The sequence below is a fragment of the Stegodyphus dumicola genome, chromosome 5 (genome assembly GCF_044657685.1).
Source record: "Stegodyphus dumicola isolate Sdum_Otavi_A_Nest chromosome 5, ASM4465768v1".
NCBI classification, from domain to species: domain Eukaryota; kingdom Metazoa; phylum Arthropoda; class Arachnida; order Araneae; family Eresidae; genus Stegodyphus; species Stegodyphus dumicola.
In genome coordinates, this window is record NC_140772.1 from 184,164,968 (window position 1) to 184,191,340 (window position 26,373).

The 26,373-nt window shown below is 30.7% G+C and overlaps 1 protein-coding gene across 2 annotated transcripts in view; it reads left to right on the forward strand.

Moving 5' to 3' along the window:
* Positions 1–10,783: 10,783 nt before the first annotated feature.
* LOC118202919 (uncharacterized) overlaps positions 10,784–26,373 on the forward strand; it is a 113,522-nt gene continuing 97,932 nt past the window's right edge. For both annotated transcript variants that reach the window (XM_035375164.2, XM_035375234.2), the window contains exon 1: positions 10,784–11,968. In XM_035375164.2, coding sequence (XP_035231055.1) covers positions 11,347–11,968 — 622 coding nt within the window. In that variant the 5' untranslated portion in view covers positions 10,784–11,346. The remainder of the gene's footprint in view (positions 11,969–26,373) is intronic.

Consider the following 26,373-nt stretch of genomic DNA (forward strand, 5'->3'; position numbering starts at 1 on the left):
CTTTTGCTTTGATTTTTATCTGTATATTTTATTAATAGTAAACTGTCAAAATTATAAATAACTGCAGAGAACATAAATGACTAAATGTGAATTATCTTTAGTAAATTTTTGCCACTTTTATAGGCTGAAAAATATATGAATATTTATCGTTCTAACGATGCTTTCAAAAATTAAGCTTGTAGAGACATTAGGTATTTTTTTGGAAGTAGGAGAATTGGAAAAATCGCAATCGCATTTGCCGGGAATCGAACCACGGAGCTCTGGAATATTGGCCCAGCGTGCAGAACCACTACACGAAGGCAGAACAAGAAGTTGGGAGAAATACCTTATAAATGCACAACAATTAATCCTATCTCATCTTGGCTTAGCTTTGCTTCATTACTTACCACTGTACTTACTACTTACCACTGTTTTAAGCAACAATCAGAATTTCTTCCTAAACGGAAATCATAGAGAATTTAGAATCAGAAAAATCTTTGAAAAGAAATAAGTAAATAATGCTATAAATAAATAGCTTCCATTCAAGCTGTACACAAAAAGAAATTTTCTATCTTGAAAAACCTTTTTTTGCCTAACAGTACTCTGCAGTATTCGTTATTACCTCATTATTCTCTCTCTAGCTGAACACTATCTCTTGCAACGCCCAGAGTCAAAAATCAGAAATAATTCTTCTTACAAATTTCTTTAATCATGTACCATTTCAAACCCTTCTATTGTAGGACTGCTCATTCAATCGGTGGCTGTAGCATTCCCTGCAGTAACGAGAACTAACTCAACTCCATAATTAAATGAGCCATCATAATTAGCGTTCGCGGACCGGTCTCAACAAACTCATCATTCCATTACATCAGGAAGTGCTTGTTGTGGTAACAAGCACGACGTCCAATGGACTAGCAGTTGTTGGCGGATGGGTAAATAGTATCTCACTTTTCCCACACAGCTAAAGCAGCACAGATCATTAAAAGGAAACGAAGGGAAGAGTTTAAAATTTGACTTACTTAATGATACGTTAAGATTCAGTTAAGGATAAAGGAAGGAAGGACACTGAGGAGGAGTTGGGAGTTGTTGCAGTTGGGCCTTTTTTGGAGGTCGCTAACCAGCGAAATGGCGCTTTTAAAGTAATCTATGATTTCAGTTTTGTTCTTTGCAGTGTGTGCTGGAGAATAACATAAATTAATGCCACCCTGTGTTTTCTTTCCACCTCCTTAATTTCAATGTACTTCGAATGAAATGACAGAAAGAAACACATCATTATAGTCAAGAATAATAGACTTAAACAGTTATACTTATATGAATGGTAGATATATATTAAAGGTTAGTCATTATTTCAGGTTTTATGTAATGTTCGTGCTTTTTCAAAAATAGGTTTTGGGAAAAGGAAGTTAAAAAACAAGACAAAATTTGCTGCAACTCCTCAGAATTTTCCTATTCTTCTATGCAAAGTAGTTAACAAAATAAAATAATAAAGCTTAATTCTTAAGTTGCATGTCAAATTTTAAATATGGTTTCTATTTTTTAATAAGTTTAACCGACACCCTATTAGGTTTCATTCTTTTAAAGATAGGCGTAAGTTTTAGACGTTTAAGTTTTAGCTTAAAAATTTCCTTGAAGTTCGGGACATTTTTTATTTAAATACTTCTCGATGAGCACGAATTATAATTGCAAGGTACTTAGAGATTATTTTCTATTTCTACATCATATTAGTTCTTAATCAGATCGATCCAAAATGATTATGGATATGATTAGAATGAATCTCAGAGGAAGTAAACATTAGCTCAAATGGGAGTTAGTCCAGAAGGGTTATTAATTTCGTTTTGGCACTTTGCGTTGAAAACTTTAAGCGTCTGTTTGACTTTTCAACTTGTTGCCACCAAATATTATCGCTTTGTAAATATTATATATTTAAAGAAATTAAATAATGAAGAATCTGCATATATGTGTATATGTTTCTCGCATTGGGATAAAATAATGGTACCTACAGCAGTTACAGCAGTTACCTACAGTAAGTTTTGAATATCGTAATCCTCCACCAAATATACGCATCCAGAAGCCCTAATTTGGAGTTTAGAGTTTTTCTATTATCGATTTCATATCCTGTAACACTTTAACGAATTTTAAAAACTCAACGAGTTCAAAGAGAGCAATGGCAATACTGTATGAAAAGAAAAATAAAAATCTCCAGCGCGCGAGACTCTGTATCGGAAATTCTAAAGATATGCTCATTTTAAAATTATTTTGTGATATTGCTGTTTAACTGAATTTTATTATTTTGAGTACGTAGAACATGATATTTAACAAATAAGAGTAACACACAAAATGTTAAAAAAACGCCCCTTTGGACGTAATTTAAAATCTGAAACCTTTCAGATTTTATTTATTTATTTTTTAATTTTAGTTTGCTGGTTGTTTGCTTTCAATGTTCTTCATTTGGACTGACATATTTTACTTGATAATGTTTAGTTTTCTCCTTATTTCTTTCTTTAAAGTTTTACATTTATTGGCATTAGTCTGAAAGAAGTTTCTCTCTCTCCCTATGAATACTTTTTTAGTCGATGGTAAGAAATATTATCGCTTTATTCATTTAATATCAACTAATGAATTTTAGTAAATTATTTAGCTACGGGTAATTTTGATGGCATTTTTTTAATTACGCCATAATAAACACACTTTTAAAATTTATTTCTTGAAATTGACTGGTTTCATGCATTTAAGATAGTAGAAACTGTAAAAGTGTTTAATGCAAAAAATTAGGATTTTTAATTTTGAAAGAAGAAATTGCCATTTTCAAATACTTTTCGAAATATTTTCTATTTAAAAAAATCATCTCACCTTCTCCATAAAAAAATTTAATGCATTTATATTGCTGATCAAGTGCAACTATACTTTTCAGTAAGTTCAGGTACTTTGATGGTCTAACAAACCTCGTTGGTCTTCAATAAATGTAGAAAAGCGGATTTGTGAAATAAAACATACATTTTTTTAAAAATTTTATTTATTTATTTATTTTTTTAAATTTCGAAAGGAAAACTTTTCTAAGTATTTTTAAATTCCAGCTCGTGGATAGAATGGCTTAGTGAAATTGATATATTACCACTTGACTGAAATATTTGTTGCAAGCTTTATTCGCATGTGATTAGGTGAAATAAATGCAGAGCTTCTAAAACAATTAAATCTTTTTTTTTCATTTATTTTTATTAAAGTCCGTAATTGTTCACATGGTGCTAATTGATGATGAAATAATATTATGGCAATTTTTTTTCCCCTCTCATTTGGTTTCCCCATTTTTTGCAGTTCGTGTTAATTTAGTGATTTTACATTTTGTACTTTTAATTTCTGGAATGCAAATTTTTAGGCTAGTAGCAGTCCTATCGCAAATGTTTAGTTTATAAGATTTTCTCCCTCCTCTCTGGATGCTTTCGCGGTATAGCTGGAATCACGCTCGACGGGTTATCAGGAGGTTCCTAGTTCGAATCCTGGAGATGGCATTACGGATTTCTTCAATTTCCTGACTTCGAAAGAAAAGCTTAAGCGTTCTACAAGTTAAAATTTTTTTCAGATGTTAAACAGAAACCTGCATATCAAGATTAGATTATAGTTTCTTTCTAATCTTATGAATTTCATATTTTTAATTTTTCAACTTTTTAAAAGTTTAATAGAGTGAAACTGGGATCTAAAGTTTTCAGATTGCAATATTTTATTTTTTATATGTTTATTCATTTAATTTTGTAGTTTGTTCATAGCAAACTTTTTAATTTTACGCTGCTAAGGAGGACTACTGACCGGGAACAAGCCCTTGCAGTATGATGTCTGCCCTGCAGACATTTATTAAGTCTAAATTAAAAAAAAAAAAAAAATTACAGAGTCACATCTAGATAGGGAATACAAAGGACTACCTTGAATACATATGACATTACTAATAGCATAGATTAAAAAAAAATAATAATAATAAAAAAAACTTAGAAGTACAAAGCTGCATTGATACAAAACTGGTAAAGGTAAAACAAAAACAGTAAAATTTAAGACTAACATTGGAATTTCATGCCTGCAGTTATACATCACACTTACTATAATTCCGCACATTACTTAAAAAAAAAAAAAAAAAAAAAGCAATATATTACTATAATACTGAACAACACACTAACATAGTAAAACTGATACTACAAATAAAACACACCATATACACTGCTCGTATCAGAAAAGTACACACTGACATAGTAAAGCTGATACTACAAATAAAACACAACATATACACTGCTTGTATCAGAAAAGTAGACAATTCTCTACATGATGCTATACTGTAACGCTAAAACTAATCAAAAGAACACTAGACAATAACCTAGTTCATAGCAAATTATACAATAGTTCATAGCACTAGTTCATAGCAAACTATAAAATAAATCAGAGCCTCGATTATCCGAATAAGATCCGATTATCTGAATTATGTGAAATCCTTAAAATCTTTTTTAAAAATGTGTCGGTGAAGTCGGTGAAAATTCTCGATGGGGAAAGGGGAGTCAATTAAATTTTCCTCAGATTCTCTATCACCCTTCGCCTATTATTCGTATTCTTATATTTCTACGAATTTTCGCTCTTACATTTCTAAGACTTTTTGTTCCTACATTTTTAAGACTTCCTTGTATTTTTTTTTTTTTTTTTTTTTTTTTTTTTTTCCATTTTTCTTATTTCAGATTGGTTGTAATTCAGATCGGTTGCATTTTTCTTATTTCAGATTGGTTTTAGATTGGTTTGTAATTTATTTTATCTTATATTCACATAGGTTCATCTGGATGAAAAATTATATTTAAATACATTATTTCTGGCATCTCAATTCAATATAAATGCATTTTCATTTTGTGACGAATTAACGATAGCAGTTACTTAAATAAATGTTGTAGAGCCATTAGGTTATTTTGAAGCAGGGGATATGAAATATATTCAATGCCCTCGCTGCGACTTGAGCCTGGAACTTTTGAATACGCGCCCAATGTGCTACCGTTACACCACTAAGGCATGCGTGAAGATAACCCTCCTCCTTTTAAAGGGCGACTGGAAATTAGGGGATCCAATCGCCAAATCCTGTTGGGAAAAATTATTCTCCATCACCTTTTAGTTCGGGCGCCAGAGTCATTAGGTTACTTTGAGCCAGTAGATGCGTGTGTGTGTGTGTGCGTGATTATGGCAAAGCCTCGAGGGCTATCTGCCTAAGGGGAGAGATGCCTTCGTGGAGGTCTTTCTAAGGGAAACTGGCTCGTATACACGTTACACATGGGGAAAACCACGAAAACGCCCATGCAGCCAGCCCGTTCGCGGGATTCAAACCTCGGACCGAACTTCCAGTGTTCAGGGACTTTTGCCGCTCGGCCGCTGGTGGGCCGCCAGTAGATGTGAAAAATATGAAATGTCGACACCGGAACTCGAACCTGGACCTCTCGAATACGTTGAGTATGCTTGAAATGATCTCTTTTTAAATACGAAAATTGATTATCTGAACTTCCCAGTTCCGCTCAGCACAGATAGTCGAAGCTTTATTTTCCCTTTGTTAATTCTGTTTGTTAGTTTTTACTTTCTTGTTCAGTTTGTTAATTTTAGGGCGTAGTTCTTCTACGTCCGGAACCTAAGTTTAAAATTTCTCAAGACTGATCTAAAATAATTGTTATATAATTCCTATCATTTCTTATGTTTCCTCATTCAAGAAAATTATTCAGATTTAAATAAAGAAAATTAAAGAGATAAAATTTGTTGTTAAAAATTAGAATATCTGCTTCTGAGTTATTGACTCCGTTTTAGAAAGCTTATCTATAAGTGTACTCCACTGACCTTCAGAATGAATTTTGTATATTTCTTTCTCTTAGGAAAAGTTTTAGAATTCAGTTGCAAAATAATCCATAAACAATTAGGGAAAATCACAGAAAGAGCGTACAATTGAACTTCATTTAAAATTTAATATATAGAAAAAAAAAAAAAAAAAACAGTCTTAGTTTGACGTAAATTCTGAATAACTTTATCTTTTTTAACTTAATTTTAAATTTTGGGTTGGCATGTTTCTATTTTAATTTGCTCTATTAAAAAATTTCTTGCTCATCGAAATTACGATTTCCAAGGTGCATTTTACAAAATTAAAGATCTGATCTTTATTTTTTTTTTCATAACTATAATTAAATCCCTTCTTTGTCATCACAGTAAGTTTTTTTAATTCTATTCTTGTGTTAAATACAGAATATTATTATTAATCATATCAGTCAAAACAAATTTTGTATCTTTTGTTAATTATTTTCATTATATATGTTAATTAAATGACTGAATAATTTGATATTTCATAAGGAATCATATAATTCCATAACAAATGTTTAGAACGATAAACGGCATTAGCGTTGTTCGATATCCATACGACATTTTTTAAATACTTCGAAAGAAACCTCATCCACGCATTTACTCTTTTGAAATCTTGAGTGGAATAAATTCAAGATCAGGTGTTGAATAAATTCCAGCTTTTCTTCATTAAGTAACTGCAAAACTTCGCACGGTGTAATTTGCGTTGAATAATATCATAACAACTCCTCGCCCTGTTTATCACTTTACGATTTTAATAAGTCATTTTAAAAGTAAGATTTTATATTCTATATCCTGAATTTCTGGTATTCTATATCCTGAATTTCTGGTATTCTATATCCTGAATTTCTGGTATTCTATATCCTGAATTTCTGGTGAACTAATTCTTAATTTAGTAGGTCTGCTTGTAAAATTGTTTCAGATATTAAAACGGAATCGTTATACTAAGATCCAATTCAGGTGCTATTTTAGCCCAAAGGGCGTCAGCCCTGAAGGGCTATTAATTTCGTTTTGGCATTTTGTGGCGTTTCACTATAAACATCGTTTCATTTTTCACATTAATACTACCAAATATTATCGCCCTGTATCGTGTTAAAAAATTAAATAATGAAGAATGTGCATAAATGTCTGTACATTTTTCACATTGTGATAAAACAACTGTACCTAGAACTATAAAATTTTGAGTAATGTACGTCTCCACCCGAATATTGGCATCTGGAAGCCCAAATTTGGAATTTGGAATTTATTTTATAATATATTTCATATTTTGTAAAGCATTTACGAGTTTTTGATTAAGAAACTAAGCGATTTCAAAGCGAGCGATGGCAATACTGTACGATTTTTTTTTTTTTTTTTTTTTTTTTTTTTTTTTTAATTTCCAGCGCGCAAGACTGTGTATCGGAAATTCTAAAGATATGCTCTTTTAAAATTATTTGTGATATTGCTGTTTAATTGAATTTTACGGTTTAAGTGCCAAGAACATAATATTTAATAAATAAAGGTAACATACAAAAAGTTTAAAAAATCCCTTTTGGGAGTAATATAAAATCTGAAAATTTTCAGGTTTTTTTTATTATTACTATTATCATATTTAAATCTATTTTTTATTAACTCTTGCATTAACTTTTTTATTAACTCTTTCAACTTTTATATTTTATTATTTTTATTAACGTTAAACTTTTCGAGTTGTTAGACTGTAAGCTAAAGTTTTTAGATGCCCCCATTTTTTAAAAAATTTTAATAATAATGAATGAATAAGAATTTTGGATAATAATTAATGTTTTTATGTAATTTAAATATTTAATTTTATATTTAAAAGAGCTGTTTAGGATTTTTTTAAATCAAAAACATTCATTCTTACAAAGAAAGGAAAAGAGTTTGCTAAATAATTTTCCCCGTTCATAGTGCAAAAGATCCATAAGCTCATGATAAAATGCCGTTATTTGCATTTCAGAGACACTTCTTTTTCCCCGGAAGACATTACTTCAAACGAAGTTACCAAACAGGAAATTATGAATAAAAGAATAAACATTAAGGGGTCATTTAATTATGCTATTTAATTCTCATGCAACTGTTAATTCCAAATAAAAACTAGTAAGAACGTTCTTTTAACACTACTTACATTTAACAGAGTACTCATAATTAATTTTAACCATATTAAAGAAATTTATCAAGAGATCGCCTAAACTAAGAGATAAATAAGATGCAGCTTTGACGATAGTCTGGGCATTAATTAATATACTTACAGATTATCGCTTAAATATTAACTTCAGGCAAAGATGCTAGGAATGAATTTATAAGGTATTTTCTACCGCCTTCTATCATGAATTCTTGGTGTAACGGTATCACACTCTGCGCGTGTAAAAGAGGTCCATTCCCGGCGAGGGCACTGCATATTTTTCCGACCTCCTGTATCTATCTATCTATATATATATATATATATATACCTAAAGTAATTTAATAAGAGGCCAAAAACTAAAAACAAATGTTTTGTATCCGTCCTGTGCTATAACTGCAAGATTGAAGTAAAATAAACTTAAAGCATCTAAAGTTAAAAGTAAATTGGAGTCAAAGCAAGGCAATTCCTCATCAATATTAATAATTACATCTTTGTATAAGAGGATAACGCAATATCTAAACTATTCAAAATAAAAGTGATCATAGAAATACAAACTCGAAAACAAAAAATGCAAAAGGGAAAATATATGCAAAATAATAAAAATATAAAAAATAATCTCCTTTTATTATGTAATATTATACATATATATAATTTATTTACTAAAGAAATATTGATTATATATATATATATAAACTAATGACTCTACAAATTGAATACGAAAGAGTGGTAAAAAATACATGAATGCATGTAAATTTGAAATTATCTAATCTTAACTATCTTTCATGCTGTCCGTGATTTCACTTTTCTGTCGTTGCATTTTTTTGCGCTTAAGGCATGATTTCTACTTCTCTCCTCAAGACCCGAACCAGTCCCAAATTTTAAGGGCACTTGTCTCAATGTATACTTTCTCATAAACCAGTTTAACTTTCTTTAAAGCAAAGAATGTGGCCCATGTAAGAGTTTCGGCCCTGAGGATGTAGAGTCTCTTAATTATTCTTTGCTTTCATGTATTTCATTCATGTACGTGTAAGAAGTAATATTTAGATATCAGGGATTTTTAATTTCGCAATAACTGCCGTATTGATACGATTATACTTGTGAGAAGTCACTCTGTTTTTCAGGTGTTTTCACAAGATAATTGAAGTGCTTGCTGTTATAATTTAATGAAGGAATATTTTGCTTTGAATTATTAATAATTTACGCGAGGATCAAACACATTAATCACCTCGAACGACGGAATCTAATAAGTCTCACACCGGCCTTATTACGCGGTTTCCAGTGTAATTGAGAACGGAAATCAAGCATTTTGATTTGTTTGGTTAATTTTATCTGGAATTTTATTCATTTATTATTTATTACCCCAAAACGGCTATCAGTCTCGAAACACGATTTTGCGTGAAATCACTATAAATGCGTCGTTTCACTTTTCATTCGAGTCTGTTGTCATTTAACAAAATGTAATATATTTATCCTTCAAATTAAATCTGTCTGTTGTGGATCAACAAACTAAGCTATTTAAAAGCAATACATGCAATTCTTAAGAATATTCGTTTGTTACTTTTGAATCGGATTGATTTAAATAATAAAAATGCACTGAATTCATGAATGCATTTAATTTAAAATATTCAATATTTTCATAGAATCACGTTATATATTTTTTATTAATTATTTCATGTTTTATAAAACTTTAATAAATTTTTGATTAGCAAATTCGACGATTTGAAAGCGACCAATGGCAACACTGTAAGGAGTGAAACATTTTTATTTCCAGCAATCGAAATTGTCGTCACAGTCGCTTATGTTGCTTTTATATATTTTGAGATTTTGCTGTTGAAAAGAATTTTATGTAAATAAGAGAGAGATGTTTAAGAAATAAAGCTGACATGCAAAAAGTCAATAACAAAAAGACTGAAAAAAGTTATGTATTTATTTTATTTTATTTTATTTTTATTAAGAAAACTGGATGTTGATATGATGAACTGAGAAGAGACCGAAAAAGTAGAAAAATGTATCCCGACAATTAACACAGCGTCGGGAATTCTAAACATATGCTCCTAGGCTGCGTTTAAAATTTTTGCGATTATGCTGTTGAATTATATATGGGGGAAGTGCGAAGAAAACGATGTTTAATAATACAGCTGGAGGGGGGGGGGAAATACTAGGCTAGCAAGCGTGAGTGCAACAGCAGGCTGGTGGATCGCGAGCTCAACGTGATCGATAAATACAAACTTTTTTGAGCGATGGTTAAAATCTGAAAACTTTCAGACTTTTTTTTAATGTTGTTTATTTATGTTTTCCTTCACTCCGCTTTGAAATATTTTTATTTACCTTTTTTTTTTGCTTTGCACATGCTTCTTTTATTACTACTTATTGTTGAACAATATTTTTCCGGAGTTAGACTCGGAAACTTCTCCACGCAAACTACGAAATCATAATAATTAAATGAATGAGTTTTCTTTCCGGATCATACTTTCTTCCCCATATAGTATTTTCGCATTCAAATTATTGTAACTAACCTTCGGAACAAGGTGTTATTTAAAGTGAGCGCAGAAAAAGTGAGACAGTGAAATGCCCAGCACAAAGCATCTATTGTCTCCTGCTCGTTTCAAATTATGTCTCGGAGATGAAATCCCCCCAGACAACGGGAGAAAAAACATCACCTATTTGGCATCGTAGTTTGGCAACCAATTATTTCGTGCCGCCTACCGTAATCAATTGGTAAGTATACAGGAGGGCGGCGCCAACGGCGACCGCCGCCGCGTTTCCCGTCGCCAAACCCCAGGCGACCAATTGGGAGTCGATGTGTGAGCATCCGTAGGGCGGGACGTTCACTCGACGACTGCCTATTTCATAAAGTGGACATAGTTTGTCGAGTAACCCTCAGTTGAAGTTGAGAATGACGGGAAGTCGTGCGTTGCGAACCGGTTAGGAGCGCTTATTTTGTTTTGTTTGTTTACTTTCTTCTCTAAAAAGGGAGTTTGTGAAAGGTGATCACACCTGTCATATTTGTTACGACTTTAACGGTTGAATGATCATTCTTCATGGGCGCTCACAGCGAATTCGAGAGTTTAGTAAATTCTCAGGCTGAATTATGAGTCAATAAGTTTGGCATTGAAATAACGTGGTTATGAATGAATAAATGAAAATTATCTATGACTGCAAATTACCTGGTCTGAATTGAACCTATGTTCATCAAATTTGCATTGTAACTGAGGACACTTTTTTTACGTTAAACAGGAGAATATGTTTCAGAGTGCATTGTTTTCCCCAAATGTTTTAGAAATATTGTTAGCTTCAGTTTTTCCAATCTGATAAACCGGCTTCTGAAATGACTGCAAGACTTTCAAGTTGAACGAGAAGAAATTTTAAAGAACTATTAAAAATCTTAAAAATAACCCATGCTGTGTGATCGATCTTCCCGAACTTCTCCACCAGTGGCCTCCAATGCTATCGAGGTCACCAACGTTACCACAAGGATTGCTGGCATCATGGACAGGGAATATATGGAACAAGCACCCATGTCCACAGCTACTGTGCAGTCAACATCACCCCCTACTTCTGAAAATAATTCCTCTTCATCCCCTGTCAATCACAGCTCTTCCACCAAGCCGAAATTATCTTTCAGTATCAGCAGACTGCTGGGAGATGATAGCAGACAAGACAATGATAATAACCACCGCAAAGAGGACAGTAGATCTTCCACTGACAATAACAGTGGACATGGAGGTGACAGCAGCTCCGCGAGGACAACACCGGCTTCATCATCCGCTGCCTCACCTATGATGGTGATGAGCAGTGGGGGTTGTTGTGTCGGATTGTCAGCTCAAGCCTACTTCTCAACTGCCGATCTAAAGACTTCCTGCGTGCCTGTGATGACACCGCACTACGATCCATTACAAAGCGGAGCAAACGGAACTGTGATTCGGGTTCCGGCACATCGGCCGGCACCTCTTTCTTATCCGACAACAGTCAACTTCCCATGGGTGGGATCTCATGGGATGGGCAAAGACAGAATTCCAGGTCAGTTTTCATAATTTTATTTTACAGTTTAATTTAATATAAAATTCGTAAAAAGAATTTTATGGTTTGTTTTAATACTTATTATAATGTTAACTGTTTTTATGGGTGGTTGATAATAGTATAGTATATATAATTGCGAATTAATATACAAGAATATGCAAAAGAAAAACATATTGAATGAAAATTATAAACTGAAAATAATCAAGCCGAAGATTTCAACGCTTGAGCTTACGTTAGTGCCTAACATAGATAACGATATGAAGCTGAAATTTACGTCATAAATTGTAAAATCTTATCTTTAATACGCCGAAAACTAGCATGCCATTTGTCGTTAATTTTCGGTTAATATAGTGTTTCGAACATGTTAAAAGGAATTCTATTTAAATCGTCTTTCATGAAAAAAGTTAAATATAAGAAGAATAAGCTTATTATTATTGATATATGGTTTCATCTTAGTTTCTTAATATTCAGTGAACTGGTATCATATTAAACACAAATAAAAGTACGATAATTAACATGATTTTTAATTACAGAATTTTTGCTTCTTATTTAGAAGATAATTGACTAGACTGACTATTTTTTACTGGTATATGTTGTTTATGTATTAGACAGTTAAGGCTGGAAGGGGAAAAAATGACATTAATTTTGTTTCTTTTTTTCAAATTCCGTCTGACAGATGTAATTTTTTCTAATCCTTATTAAGAAAAATTTTGATTAACTCTTAAAAGAAACTAAGCTTGAGTGCCATTCTGTAAGACACTTCGATAAGAAAAGGAGAAAATATTAAATTCTGAAATATTTTAGCTGTGTCGCATTTCTTTTTATCAGTTCTAGGCAATGTTATAAATGACAATAAAGAGAAATGAGGGTAAGTTGATAAAAATATTAGGTTAAGTACATGCACATGTTTAAGATCTCAGCAGATAAAATTATACAAATTTTTACCTGAAATTTAATGATAAGAAACGGCACACATTTTACTTTATTCCTATAATTGTGTAATACAACGTTTTGTTACACAATAATCAATATTTGCTTGAAGTTTCGTACCCAAAAGTAAAAATGCTTATCAGGAATTTTGTAGATGCATCATTTCAATTATTCCTTTTCTTATCTCATAAATGGCCTGCCGTCTTACTCTACTTACCTAAATTTAATAGCGTGTTTTTAGATATAAATTGATAAAATAAATTTTCGTTATTCTTCAGGTGTTTGAGATGTCATATAAATGCATAAATGCGTTTCAGAATGAATGTAGCTTTCGAATGTGTTGATAATTATCTATTTGCTTATGTAATTTTTATCCATTTGGAAAAGAAAATTGCAACTTTTTAACGTTATCACATCATCAGAGACAGACAAAGTTCAGATTCAATTCAACATTGATTCCTATTAATGGTAGATTGCTATTAAATTTGTTTAAAATCAAGACCAGACTAACATTAGGTTGAATTTGGGATATTTTTTGAATTGTTAGTGGTTTTATGATAAGAATATATTTGATTAAAGTGTACAATATGCCTTTAATAATCGAAGCGAAATCCGAAATGAAAAGAGAAGAAAGGCTTTGTGTTGCTAACTCTTAAAAATTTTCTCATTCTTTTTCATATATCAATGTAAAATACTGCGATAGGAGCAGTACGTGACTGATAAGTACGTATAACGATGTCTAAATAATGTAAAGATTAAAAAACAGTAATTCATGCTCTTAGGATAAGCATCTCTTAACAGTTTCAAAGTTATTTCCATATTTTCATCTGATTCGTATACCACCTTTTAATTAAAGAAGATTAAATTACCATAATTGAATGGTTTCTTGAAATTAACAATAATTACTGAAAAAAATCATTAACTTCCTGTTTTTGTAGTACAAAATAAACAAAAGTTGCAGTCGCATGTACAATTATATTCAATAAATGGGATATAATAGAAGTTAAGCTCAAATTTTACAGGTCTTTTATTGAACTATGAGGTATTTCTCCCGCCTTCTTAGCATGTCTTCGTGGTGTAGTGGTCAGCACACTCGGCGAGCGAGTATCGAGAAGTCCGAGGTTCGAGTCTCAGTGAGGGCATTGCTCATTTGTCTCTAATCCTGCTTTAAAAAAAATACCAGATGTATGAACTTTGATAAATGCAATGAAATATCATTGGTGTAAAAGAGGCAACACCAAGTTGCTTGTGACCATCCCTAAAGAATAAAACTTACCATTTACAAATTAGATCTGTTAATAAAATGTTCGTTGTCAGAAATTCGTAAAATGCCCAAAAGAATATTTACATAGATTATAGGAGAGTAGGCATAAATACATAATTGAATAGTATTGGGATGTTTGTGTGTAAGGTATTTTGACGATAATTATAAATGTACCCTAGAAGGTTGTCAAAAACGAAACTGCTTCCTGCAGGTCTTAATTTATAATATCAAAAGCAAAGAAGCTGTTTGGAAAACTATTGGAATGTGATAAAATAATAAATAGTAAAATAATGGACATAATAATAATAATAATAATCTGAAAGGGTTCAGACTTTAACGATTGAACCAAAAGGGTTCGTTAAGGTCTTTTACGCTCTCGTTGAGGTCGCATAGTACCAATCTGCTATTGCATTTACTCTAACTTTATTAAGCATCGTTTTCTTCCCACTTGCGCCATGTACAATTCAATAGCAAAATCACAAAAATTTTAAAAGCAGCCTAGCAGCATATGTTAAGAATTCCATGCAGTGTCAAGTGTTGGCAAACATTTTTCAGTTTTTTTCAGTCTTTTCTCAGTTCATATTAATATTCAGTTTTCTTAGTAAGATGTCTTATGAATTTTTTTTTTCCTTTTCATTATTGACGTTTTGTGTGCTAAATTTAATTATTAAATATCACATTCTTCGCAGTTACGCCGCATAAAATTCAATTCAACAGCAAAATCACAAAACATATAAAAACAGATAATGTTTCCGATAGCCAGTCTCGCTTGCTGGAGTTAATGATGTTTTATGTCATACAGTATTGCTATTGCTAGCTTTCAGATTTTTAGTTTGTTCATCAAAAACTGTTTAAAATATGAAATATAGAATTCGAAATTGGATATTAGGGCTTCCAAGTACCCATGTTCGGGTGAAAGACTATGTTATTCAAAATTTTATGGCTCTGGACACTGTCTTTTTTTCACAATGCGAGGAACGTATATGCATACGTGTAGATTCTTTATTTATTAATTTCTTAAAAACAATACGGGGCGATAATATATGGTAGCAACTAACTGAAAATTCATTAGCCATTCATAATGAACCGAAGCAAAATACTTTTTCGAGACTAATAGCCCCTTTTGGGCCTTTACAAAAATAATAAATAAAATACATTTCATCTAATGAAATAGCTATAAAATCCCCTAACGTTTTCTCCTATGGGCTTCGCTTTCGGTTTGTTAAAACGAGCCTTAGAAAAACAGCATCCAAGGCTTCTGAATGAACTTTGGAAAATGAACCAAGAGAAGTGTGGTAAAAATGACATAACGATGCTAAGAAAAAGTTTACTTTCAAGAAAAATTCGAACTACAGTTGAATTAAGGCAAATCGCCGCAGGAACCCCACCTTTTTTAAATAAATAAATAATCTGAAAGCTTTCAGATTTTATATTTGGCCCGAACGGTCGTTTTTCATTTGCAGACACTTACACGTGTCGAGAGCATTTGGGCTAAAAATATTTAGAAACAGTATATCTTTAGAATTTCGGGTAGACAACCTCACGAGCTGGATATAAAAATGTTTTATTTTCTACAGTGTTGCCACTCCTTTCTTTCAAATGAACCTTCCTTTTGAGTTTTTTAATCCAAAATTCATGTTTTCAAAATATGGAATAAATAAGTTCAAAATTCGGGCTTCCAGGTGCCCGTCTTCAGGTGGAGGATTATGTTATTCAAAATTTGATGACTTAGTGGACCGTTGTTTTTTCACACTGCGATAAATATGTGTACATTCATGTAGATTCTCATTTAGTTTCTTTAAATTTAATACAGTGCAATAATACTTGGTGACAACAATTTGAAAAGTGGTGCAGTCGTTTATAATGATTTGACGTAAATGCCGTTTTCAGATTAATAGCCCGTCTCGGCTAACGCTAATTTTGGCTAAAAACAATAATAATAATTGCATAAAATAAGTCATTAAAATTGAATAACTTATTAAAATACATTAATTAACAAAAGAAACTAAGCAAATGAGAAAATAAGTTAAATTATCTATAACTCGGTAACGTTCTTGAAACGCGTGCGCTCGCCTTACATTTTTGTTTGGTTGGAACTTTCTTAATATCCAGGGCAGCGTAAACTGGACTTTTCTTGGACTTTATTCTTTCCAGTCAAAATGAAAACCCGGGTATACATTAATGCTCTCAAAACCACTCTTCTTAAATCCCGCTGTAAAATTTATTTATATAATTTTATAGAACTTCTTGTAGACACTGCAATTTAATTTTAAGTATTCAAACGACTGGAATTTCTCCTAGAGATCGTTTGCAAAATCTAAATAAAAATATTGCTTGACTTGAAGTTAAATTTAACATGCGATTAATAAAAGTAATGTGTATTGTGATTAAAGCAATTCATTTAACATTTGAGAAAAATTACTTTTGTTTCAGTATTTGAATGATTATTTTACACTCTAATTTAATTTCTTAACCAGAGTCTTCAATATTAATTTGTTTTAAGCACATAATAACTTTTTTTTTAAGATTTCGGAATTCAGTTGCTCTTAATTGTACTAAGATATTCATTTATAGTAATCATATTACAACAGTTTATGAGAAAACATGAAATGGTTTGAATGAGGTGAGTATAGTTGAAATATAAACTCTGCATTCAAATTTTTAAGTTGTTATTTAAAAAACAATCAAATATAGTTCTTCTTGTGTATTCCAAATTAACTATTACCTTGCGCCTTCAATTATTTTTCCTCTGATGAAATGGAAATAATACCTGTTTCATAACACTCCCTTCCGTCACGTGACCTAGAGACCCAGAATAAGGTAAAAACCCGAAATTAAAATTACATTGGTGTTTAATAGGCTTGCTTTTGTTTAAATAGCAATTCTGACCTGTAAGGATAATACAATTAGAGAATAAGTAGGCCAGAGAATAAGGATAGCTCTGAATTTAATAACTTCATCAACTCGCACGTTAATAAGTATATTAGCAATTATTTCTCGAGGAAATTTTCATATTAAGATGTCGACAGCTCTGATGAAGAGATTTTAATTCAAAATATTCTGCCTGAATTGAAAGAAACAATAGCTATTTCACAAGGAAATTCAGAATAACTGAAATTAACCTACATTAAAGATTTTATACATTAATAACTGTATTTTATAACGATGATAGTTTTATCTCTTAATTTGCATTTTATTATTTACTTTATACAAAAATTTTATCAGTTTTTAATTATTATTGTCTGCATACTCGATTATCTTGCATCATAACTATGGGTTTACATATCTCCGTTGCTTTCATTCTGGGAAGAGAAGTATTTTTGATTTTTATACACGAAAATTTCTATTTTAAAAGGAAGGGGAATAAATGGTAATATTAATATCGGAAGCTGGACTATTCAATATAAATATTTAGTAGTACAACTGGCTGATAAAACATGGTTTTAATTTTAGCAATTTAAAAATAAATCGGATTTAAAAGCGTATAAGATAGAATTTAAAAAAATCTTTCTTAAATTATAACAAAACATGGTTTTAATTTTAGCAATTTAAAAATAAATCGGATTTAAAAGCGTATAAGATAGAATTAAAAAAAATCTTTCTTAAATTATAACTCATATTATTCTGTTGATTCAAAAGTCAATTTGTTGGCTAATTTTAGAAATTAAACTATTCAGTACATGTTAGTTTCTATAAAAGTAGTATACTAAGGAAGTGAAATTAAACTAAATATTAAGCTCTTTTTTTCACTGATTTTTTGAAATGTGAATAATATTTCATTTTTAAGCATTTATTAAAAATGGGCTGAGCATTTTTTAAATGTCAGAATTTTATTTCAAAATGAAAGGCATACAAATTTAAAAGTTTTATTTTCAGATGAAAATTCTAAATTAAATTGTGTGCGAAATTAACTGAAATAAAAATTTCCTTTAGGAAATTCTTGATCAAAACTTTCCTTGTTTGGACGCATTTGTCTTTAGCATTTTGTCTTTAATCGATTAACCGACCAACCAAGTCAAAATAGCGGTATTTTAAGTTTCACTTGTATTTGGTCCACTAATTGTTTAAGATTCTTCTCTTTTAAAACTGAGACAGCATTACACATCCTCCCCCCCAAAAAAAAATAAAAGAAAAGAAAAAGAAAGAAAGAAAACGCTTCTAAAAAACAAAAAACAAAACAAAACAAAATAATAATAATTTCTTCAAAGCAATACCTATTTTTTTTTTTTTTTTTTTTTTTTTTTTACTGAGAGCTTATTCTATTTGGGTATATAAAAGGGAGTTTCGATTATCCCTCACTATTTTAACCGCATCTTCAACCAGCCACTGAGAAAGTCTGAAAGACAGAACGAGCTTAAGAGGGAAAAAAAAAAAAAAAAAAAAAAAAAAAAAAAAAAAAACAGAAAAAGAGTGAGATAAAAAAAAATATAATTTGAAAACTTCAGATTACAGTTTAACACCTGAAAGAGTCCACTGTTAGAAAACTGTTAGTTTAAAAAAGTTAGAAGAAATGCATCAAAATTGTAAATGGCAATCTGATATTGCTATGCAGATTTCAATTAAAACTGAAGTAGTTCTTAGTTAAAGACATATGGTTTAAAATTAAAATAAACTGTTCAAAATGCATGGCCAAGTAATTAGAAAGTAAAATTTTCTATGCGTTCTTTCATTGTTTAAGCCATTTGACGACTTGAACACTTAACAAAAATGTTAACTAAGTTGTTAACATTTACATTGCTTTTATTCTGGGAAGCAGTGCAACTAAACTACTTTATTGAATCGTTTGCATACGAGGCTACAAATATTTCGCTTAAGTAGCAATATTTTCTGTTTTACAAGAAAGCGAAATCCACCATCTGAAAACAATAAATACTTTAAAGAAACTTCTTGCAAGAAGCTGAAAAATGGTAATTTGAAATAAGCTATAATGGGCTGTAATACTATATGATAAGTTTATTACTGTGTTTATAATAAACGGGAAACACTCAACTTCAAATAGAAAAAAAGCAATTTACAATCAAACAATATTTTACAGAAAAATATTTAACTTAAAATTGCTTTGCACGTCCGGTAATTATGAGGTACTGAATTCGAAATGAATAATTACTCGAGCAATTTGTGGAATTTCCTACACCAATGCACGAAACTTCCAAAGAAATTTTTCTCCAGATACGGATGACTATACAGGGGGGGGGGGAATAATCTGATGGGGAGACTATATATGACATCCTTATACGGCCTATTAAATTATACAGATTTTTTTAATTTTTTTTTTGTTGCACTTCATTTTAATTTATTTCCTCGAATTATTTCAATTTAATTAACAGATCCCTCAAGGAAAATTGAAAGTGACATCAAAAACTGCAAATTTTGAAATTAAATATCACGTTCGCAGAATAAAATTTCTAGTTTTATTTTTTCGTAGCATGTACAAAACTTTCCCTAACATATATATAGAAACCGGGGTAACGCATTAAAAGTTATGTTTCGTTATGTGTCGAAAAATAATTTTTTTTTTTTTTTTTTAAATTTGACATTGCCAAAACATGAATATTTTTGTTATTTAATAACTTCTGCGATCCGAAGTATATGACTACGATCAACGTTTGTGAAAATAAAGGCCGAGTATGGAAGTGGGTATATATATATATATATATATATACGCACGTTCGATACAGCCGATTGCAATAAAAGGGGGATGCGCAACTAGATGTTACAGAAGTCCCATGTACCAAATTTCAATGTTCAATGCTCTAAATCGTTTCTGAGTTATGCATACATAATACATAAACACGCATAGTACATGCATAGCATATAGTACATACATAACATAACATATAGTAAATGCATACATAAACACGTACGTATACATACGTAAAGACACTACAAAAAAATCGTTTTGAATTTATTTTAAATCTGTTTTACAATCCGTTTTGAAAAAAAAATCGTTTTGAATTTATTTTAAATCCGTTTAACAATCCGTTTTGGGGGAAAAAAAAATCATTTATTCTGTTCGTAAGTGCAGATGTCAAGCAAAGAAAATCTTCCAAATGGATTCGAAAACTGTCAAAATGGATGTTTCCTTTGAAATACGACACTGAAAATTTTCGTGATTTTACTTCATACAAGGAAGTAACAAAACTCTACTAAAACCATACAGATAAATCATGTTAAAGATATATATCATGTTGGACTAAAAACTGTTTCAAATCATTTTAAATGTGCATAAGAATAAGCATATTCAGAACATATAGGACCAATTTATAATTTTAATCTCGATTTTCATTTGTGTAATATAATGTACTATGCTAAAACTGTATCGTCTAATCTAAAACTTTATCTGCTGGTGGGGAAAATTAATTTCTGGCTGGACGACACTTCCAAAATAGGTTGATAATCGAAGTTTCATTACTTCTTCATAGGTTTCAGACTTAAATTAGTAGTTTATCGTCGATTATTTTAAAACTTTATTTCCAAAGCTACTTTTTACTTCTTAAGAGTTTTTAAAAGCCGATTGAAGCTTCCATAATAGTAATAAAATAAAAGGTGGGGAGAAAGACCATGTCATAATTTCAAGATTTAATTCAGTACTTTAATTTCACGCTCAAATAGTTTTAAATAAACCGATATCATACTATAATTTGATTATCATTAACCTTTGCCCGATTCAATTTAAATACTGTAAATTCTCACTGAAAATTCATTTAGGAGGAAACTTCAGATGCCCATACAGGGGATAAAAAGTAAATTGTAAAAGATTTAGACTACAAATTTTAAATTCTTAAATGGCCCAGCTAGGCCCACCAGCGGCCGAGCGGTAAAGTCGCTGAACACCGGTAGCTCGGTCCGAGGTTCGAATCCCGCGAACGGGCTGGCTGCATGGGTGTTTTCGTGGTTTTCCCCATGTGTAACGTATATACGAGCCAGTTTCCCTTAGAAAGTCCTCCACGAAAGGCATCCCTCCTCTTAGGCAGATAGCCCTAGTGTGCTTTGCCATAATTAAATACACCTAAGTGGCCCAGTTCAAATTAGTGATACGTTTGATTACACTATGAGCTGGATTTTAATTATTAATATTGCATTTGCACGATGCAAAATATTTAAAACTTATACCTGAAATCGAAAGGCTCAGCCAAGGGCCGAAGTGTAAAATTGCTGAACTTTGGTCAGGTTGAAAGCCCATTGATCGGATGTCTACATTCGTAGCTTTTCCTCGCGTGTAAAGAAAATACGAGCAAATTTCCTTCGGAAAGTCCTCTACAAAGGCATCCTTCCCTTTAGGAGATAGTCTTGAGTACTTTTCTGTTATTCACATATTCCAGCATACGTAAATTCAAAATTCTGTGTCTCGTTTCATGACGCTACACGACGTACTGGTTGATAAACTAGCCCAGGAGAGGGCCACAGGAAAATAAATTTTAAAAGTAATTATAGTGGGAGGACAGCGCATGAAACGTAGTTTTTCCAGTTTTCAAAGTGAATGTACCTTTAAAGAAAGAAGCTCGTATAAAAAAAATGCCTTAATTTTTCACAATGTGCGATGTTTGGCAATACACTTTTTTATTTTTTAAATTCCTGAATATACTATAATGCAAACAGTAATTCAGTGCAATTTAAAACAGGTAAGAAGATTTCGTTGTGATTCTCAAAAGTAAATCCAGTAGCTGTTTTAATTTTAAATGTTGTAATAAAATTTATATCTAGTATTAATGTGTTTCAAGACAATTACCTTTAAAAATCAAGCTATAATTGCGGTTATTTCTATAATGTGTGTTACGATTGCAGCCATTAAAAAATTAAAAATTCGATTACAGTTTATTTTCGAAGTTAATTTTGAATTTCAGTTATTTTTCAAAGTGTAAGTAGTAACTGAAATCGTTTTTAAAAAAAGTCAGTTTAATAGCAATTACTAAAAATAGCATTAAAGTAATTTATTTTCTTACATTGTAAATTAGCGTGGATGTAAAATTTCATTTGGAAAGTTTGTAAATCTAAATGTGCTTTATTTTGGTTTGCTACTAATAAAAAAACATTTTCAAAGTGGTAAAGCTATGTAGGAGAGCAAAGATTTATCAGATATACTTGTACTCTTTTTACTTTTAGGACAGTTTTTCTTTTTTTAAACAGTGTAATTAAAAAAAAAAGTTATCCAATTGTTTACTTTAATTTTAAAACGTTCTGCAAAGTAGAGCTCACTTCGATTCTCACAAGTAAATCAAAAAGCTGTTTTAATTTTACATGTTACAAAAAAGTAAAGTAAAGCTGTTTTAATTTTACATGTTACAAATTACAAGTAAAGTATTTCACTCAATGTACATTTAATGCTAGAATACATTTTCCAACATGTTTTCAACAATTGGTATATCCACACGATATTATTTACCTGATATTTAACTTTATTATTTTCGATCTTTTTCATATTTAAAGCAATTATTTATCAAGTAGGTAATAATAAACGAGAAAAGAAAAGAAAAAATATTAATGTTATATAATTTTTAAAAATATTAATGTTATATAACTTTATGATGTCTTTTACTGTTACAGATTGAAAGATATTAAGCAGGCAATTGCAACCAAATACTGTGACCACAAAAACACACTGTGAAGTAGGTACAAAATAATTTAAATAGCAGATATTAATCAAGAAAAGCCGCAAAGGGTCCGACTGTAATTAATAATTATTTATTAATTTTTATAAATTCATAAATGACATGATATTTTCATTGGTATACTTATAAGGTCTAAAAGCAGAACACAAAGTAAAATAATTTGGCATTTTAAAAAAGTGTGTGGGGGGGGAAGCAAACTTGGCGTTGGAAATAAAGGCTAATTTTTATTTTATTTCCTAAAAAAACTTTCCAATTTTTAATTGTTGTATGTAGTCGTTTTAGTTTATCAATTTAGACTTAACAAAAATAACTTAATAAAATTGCTTAAGAAACAGTAAAGATTTCAAAATAGGGTATCTAGTTTAGACTGGAAGTTAAATTATTTACTTTTGTTGTGCTTAGGAAGAGAATATGGTACACATTGATTAATGCACTCATACACATTGATTAAGGAAATTCCGAAGATTTTTCTAATTAAAATTTCGAATATTTAACTGTTAACTCTTTTCTGCAATAGTAATATTCTGTTTCAAAATTTTGATTTTCATGTAATTAGACCATTGCTAATCTATAATTTATCATCATTTGCTTACACTTAAGTTAATCTAATTATATTTATGATGAAATCCTGACTGAGATTTTGGTAACTAAAATATGGTAGCTTAAATCTGCATGAACCTAAATGGGTTTTGGTATTACTTGCGCATGTGGGGCGTATAATCAGTTTTTTATTCACCAGCAATGTTTTCATCTGTGATAAAAATTTTAATTTGTTTAATATGAGAATATTATTATTCACTATAAAATTAATGGACTAGCTGAGAAACCCATTAAATTCAAAGCAAAATATACGTTGATTCTTTAGGCTTTGCAATATATTGTTATTGATTGTATAGTTTGAATGGATTGTTGAATACGTAATGAGGCCACAAGTTAATGTTTACTTTGCTTCAAGGTCAATAATGCTTTCTGCAGAATAAAAGGAAATCCTAAATTAGATTTGAAAATTCGGTAATGAGGGTAAGTTATAAATGTTTAGGTATGCATCTTGTATCAATATCAATCTGCTCGTTGCAATCAGATCTATTTCTAACAGAAGCATTAAGCAGAGCAATTTGTGTAGAAAATTTTTTTTAGTTATAACAGTATACTTTTTACTCGGGTTATATTGTTATTTAAAAATATGCTGTACATTTTCGCTGTATAATTTTTTTTTAGTTACGTTTTATTTATTTATTTATTTTTTTGTAGTCAAATGTTATTTTTTGGTATGATAAATTTATACAACATAAGTAATCGGAAAATATTCACACATTAATAAACTCACAACGTGAAAAAATTAGCTATGGAAATATCTCTCTATATAAACGAGTATAAAGAAGAAAGTATGTGTATTTGTCCTGTAATAACTCAGTCACGACTACACCTATTGTCACCAAACTTTCTACAATTCTTTTGTGGGCCTTGGAAAAGGTCGACGTCCACTTTTTTCCAAAAAATATAGCTAAAATCAGATATATTAATTAAAAACTCGTAAAAATATAATTTCGCCCTCATTTTTCCGAGTGGCAACAGTCTCGCAAGCTGGAGATGAAAATCTGCTTTATTTCGAAAGCTGTTGCCACTGCTCGGTTTCAAATCCTCAAAGTTTCAAAGTTTGTTAATAAAAAATTTCTAAGTTTTACGATGAAATAAAAATAGCATTGCCAAACATTTAATACATTATTCCTAATTCCAAAAATTCGTGAAAAGCCATTTCGGCTATTCCCATCTTCGTATGACTTTAATGAGCCGAAATATTAATTAAAAACTCGGAAAGCGCTAATTTTCGCACACATTTTCCCGAGTGGCAGCCGTCTCTCGCGTTGGAAGCAAATATGCTTTATTTCGAAGAGTGTTGCTATTGCTCCCTTTCACATCGTAGAGTCCGTTAATCAAAAATTTATAAGTTTTACAAAATTTATGTATAAAGAAGAATGTCTGTTTGTGTGTGTATGTTTGTTCGCGTTATTGATTTCTGATCAATTCTGATGAATGTTCTGCCATATTTAATCAACTAAAATTGATTATAGGTGAAATATTGTATGCAACTTGAGCTTTTACGACCTTTGATTAGAAAGACTAGAATCATTAAAAACTGCGTGCCATTGTTGCTAATTAGTTTATTTTTCTATCGAAATTTTTTATGTGGGTTCCATATCGCATCAGAGTAGTAAGAAAGGTATGACTATGAATCGTATTTTTTGCGTCGTTATTAGAGAAGGATTACATTGGTATCGTTCTCTCTGTTGTTAGATACTCGTACATTTCTCTCAATCTAGCTTAACTGGCATCGGGTACTTCCGCTAGTAATATAATAAAATAGAAATTTATAATACATTAAAATAAAATTAAAACGACCCTTTAATTTTTTAATAGAAACTTTATATGTATTTTATTCGTAATTCCAAATGCCGTAAATATCTAGAACAAAAATAGGAAATTATAAAAGATGTAAATAAGGTACGAAGTTATAAAAAGCGCTTTTACATAGTTTATTGCTAGTGAGAAAATGTGACTTTTGCTGCATTATGTGAATTATACAAGTTACGCTGACTTTATTGGCAATGTTTACTTCTCATATGTTTTATAATAGTTTCGAAATTAACATTTAGGACTATAAATAAAAGAAAAAAATTGTGAATCCTATATTAACAGGAAATATAGTTTTTGTTCCTTATTTGATATAATATGCAGCGAAGAGTAAATTATTACTATTTGTTTTAATAAGCGGAATTGCAGAAGAAATTTCTCCAACTGATTATTTCCCTAACACGACGACCATTTTTGAAAGATATAAGTGCTTCTAACAGCGTGAATAAAAAGTATTTTTTCTTTAAGGTGACCACTTCCTCAAGAAACCAAAGTCATCAGGAAAAGTAAATGATAAACCTAAGAGAAGTTTCAGTATATTTCTAAATACTTATACTTTGAGACTGAAGTAATTAAAATATATTACATGCATTAAAATCAAAATTTAAAAGCAAAGCTACGCGAATGTTCTGATACTGCATTTCTGCAAACTAGAGCTTAAGGTTAGATGTATTAAATTTGATAAAGACTCGAGGTCTATTTGCCTAACGACAGGGATGCGTTCTCGCGGACTCTCTAAGGGAAACCGGCTTGTAGACACGTTACACAGGAGAAAAACCACGAAAAACCCCAAGCGATCAATTCCTTCACCGGAAATCGAACTCCAAACAGATCTACCAGCGACTTACGCTCGTCGCTGATAGGCATCTTCATTTGGGATTCAGCCTCAGTCTTAGTATTCAGATCTCTTAAGTACTTTACCACTTGCGAGACCAATTAAAGATTAAGTACGTTTAGTGAAAATTATAAAATAATTAATTAATTACAGTAAATTTTAAAGTCTATTGTTTGTCCCTTTTTATTTATAAAACAAGATATCACAAATTTTATAAGATTTATATAGACATTCAAATTCATCTTTTTTATTTAACCATTTTAAAGAGCGTAAACAAGTATTTACGGGAAAAAATATATATATTGGGGAAACCCTGAAACTCTTAGTGAAGGAAGATAATTTGAACGAAACAGGC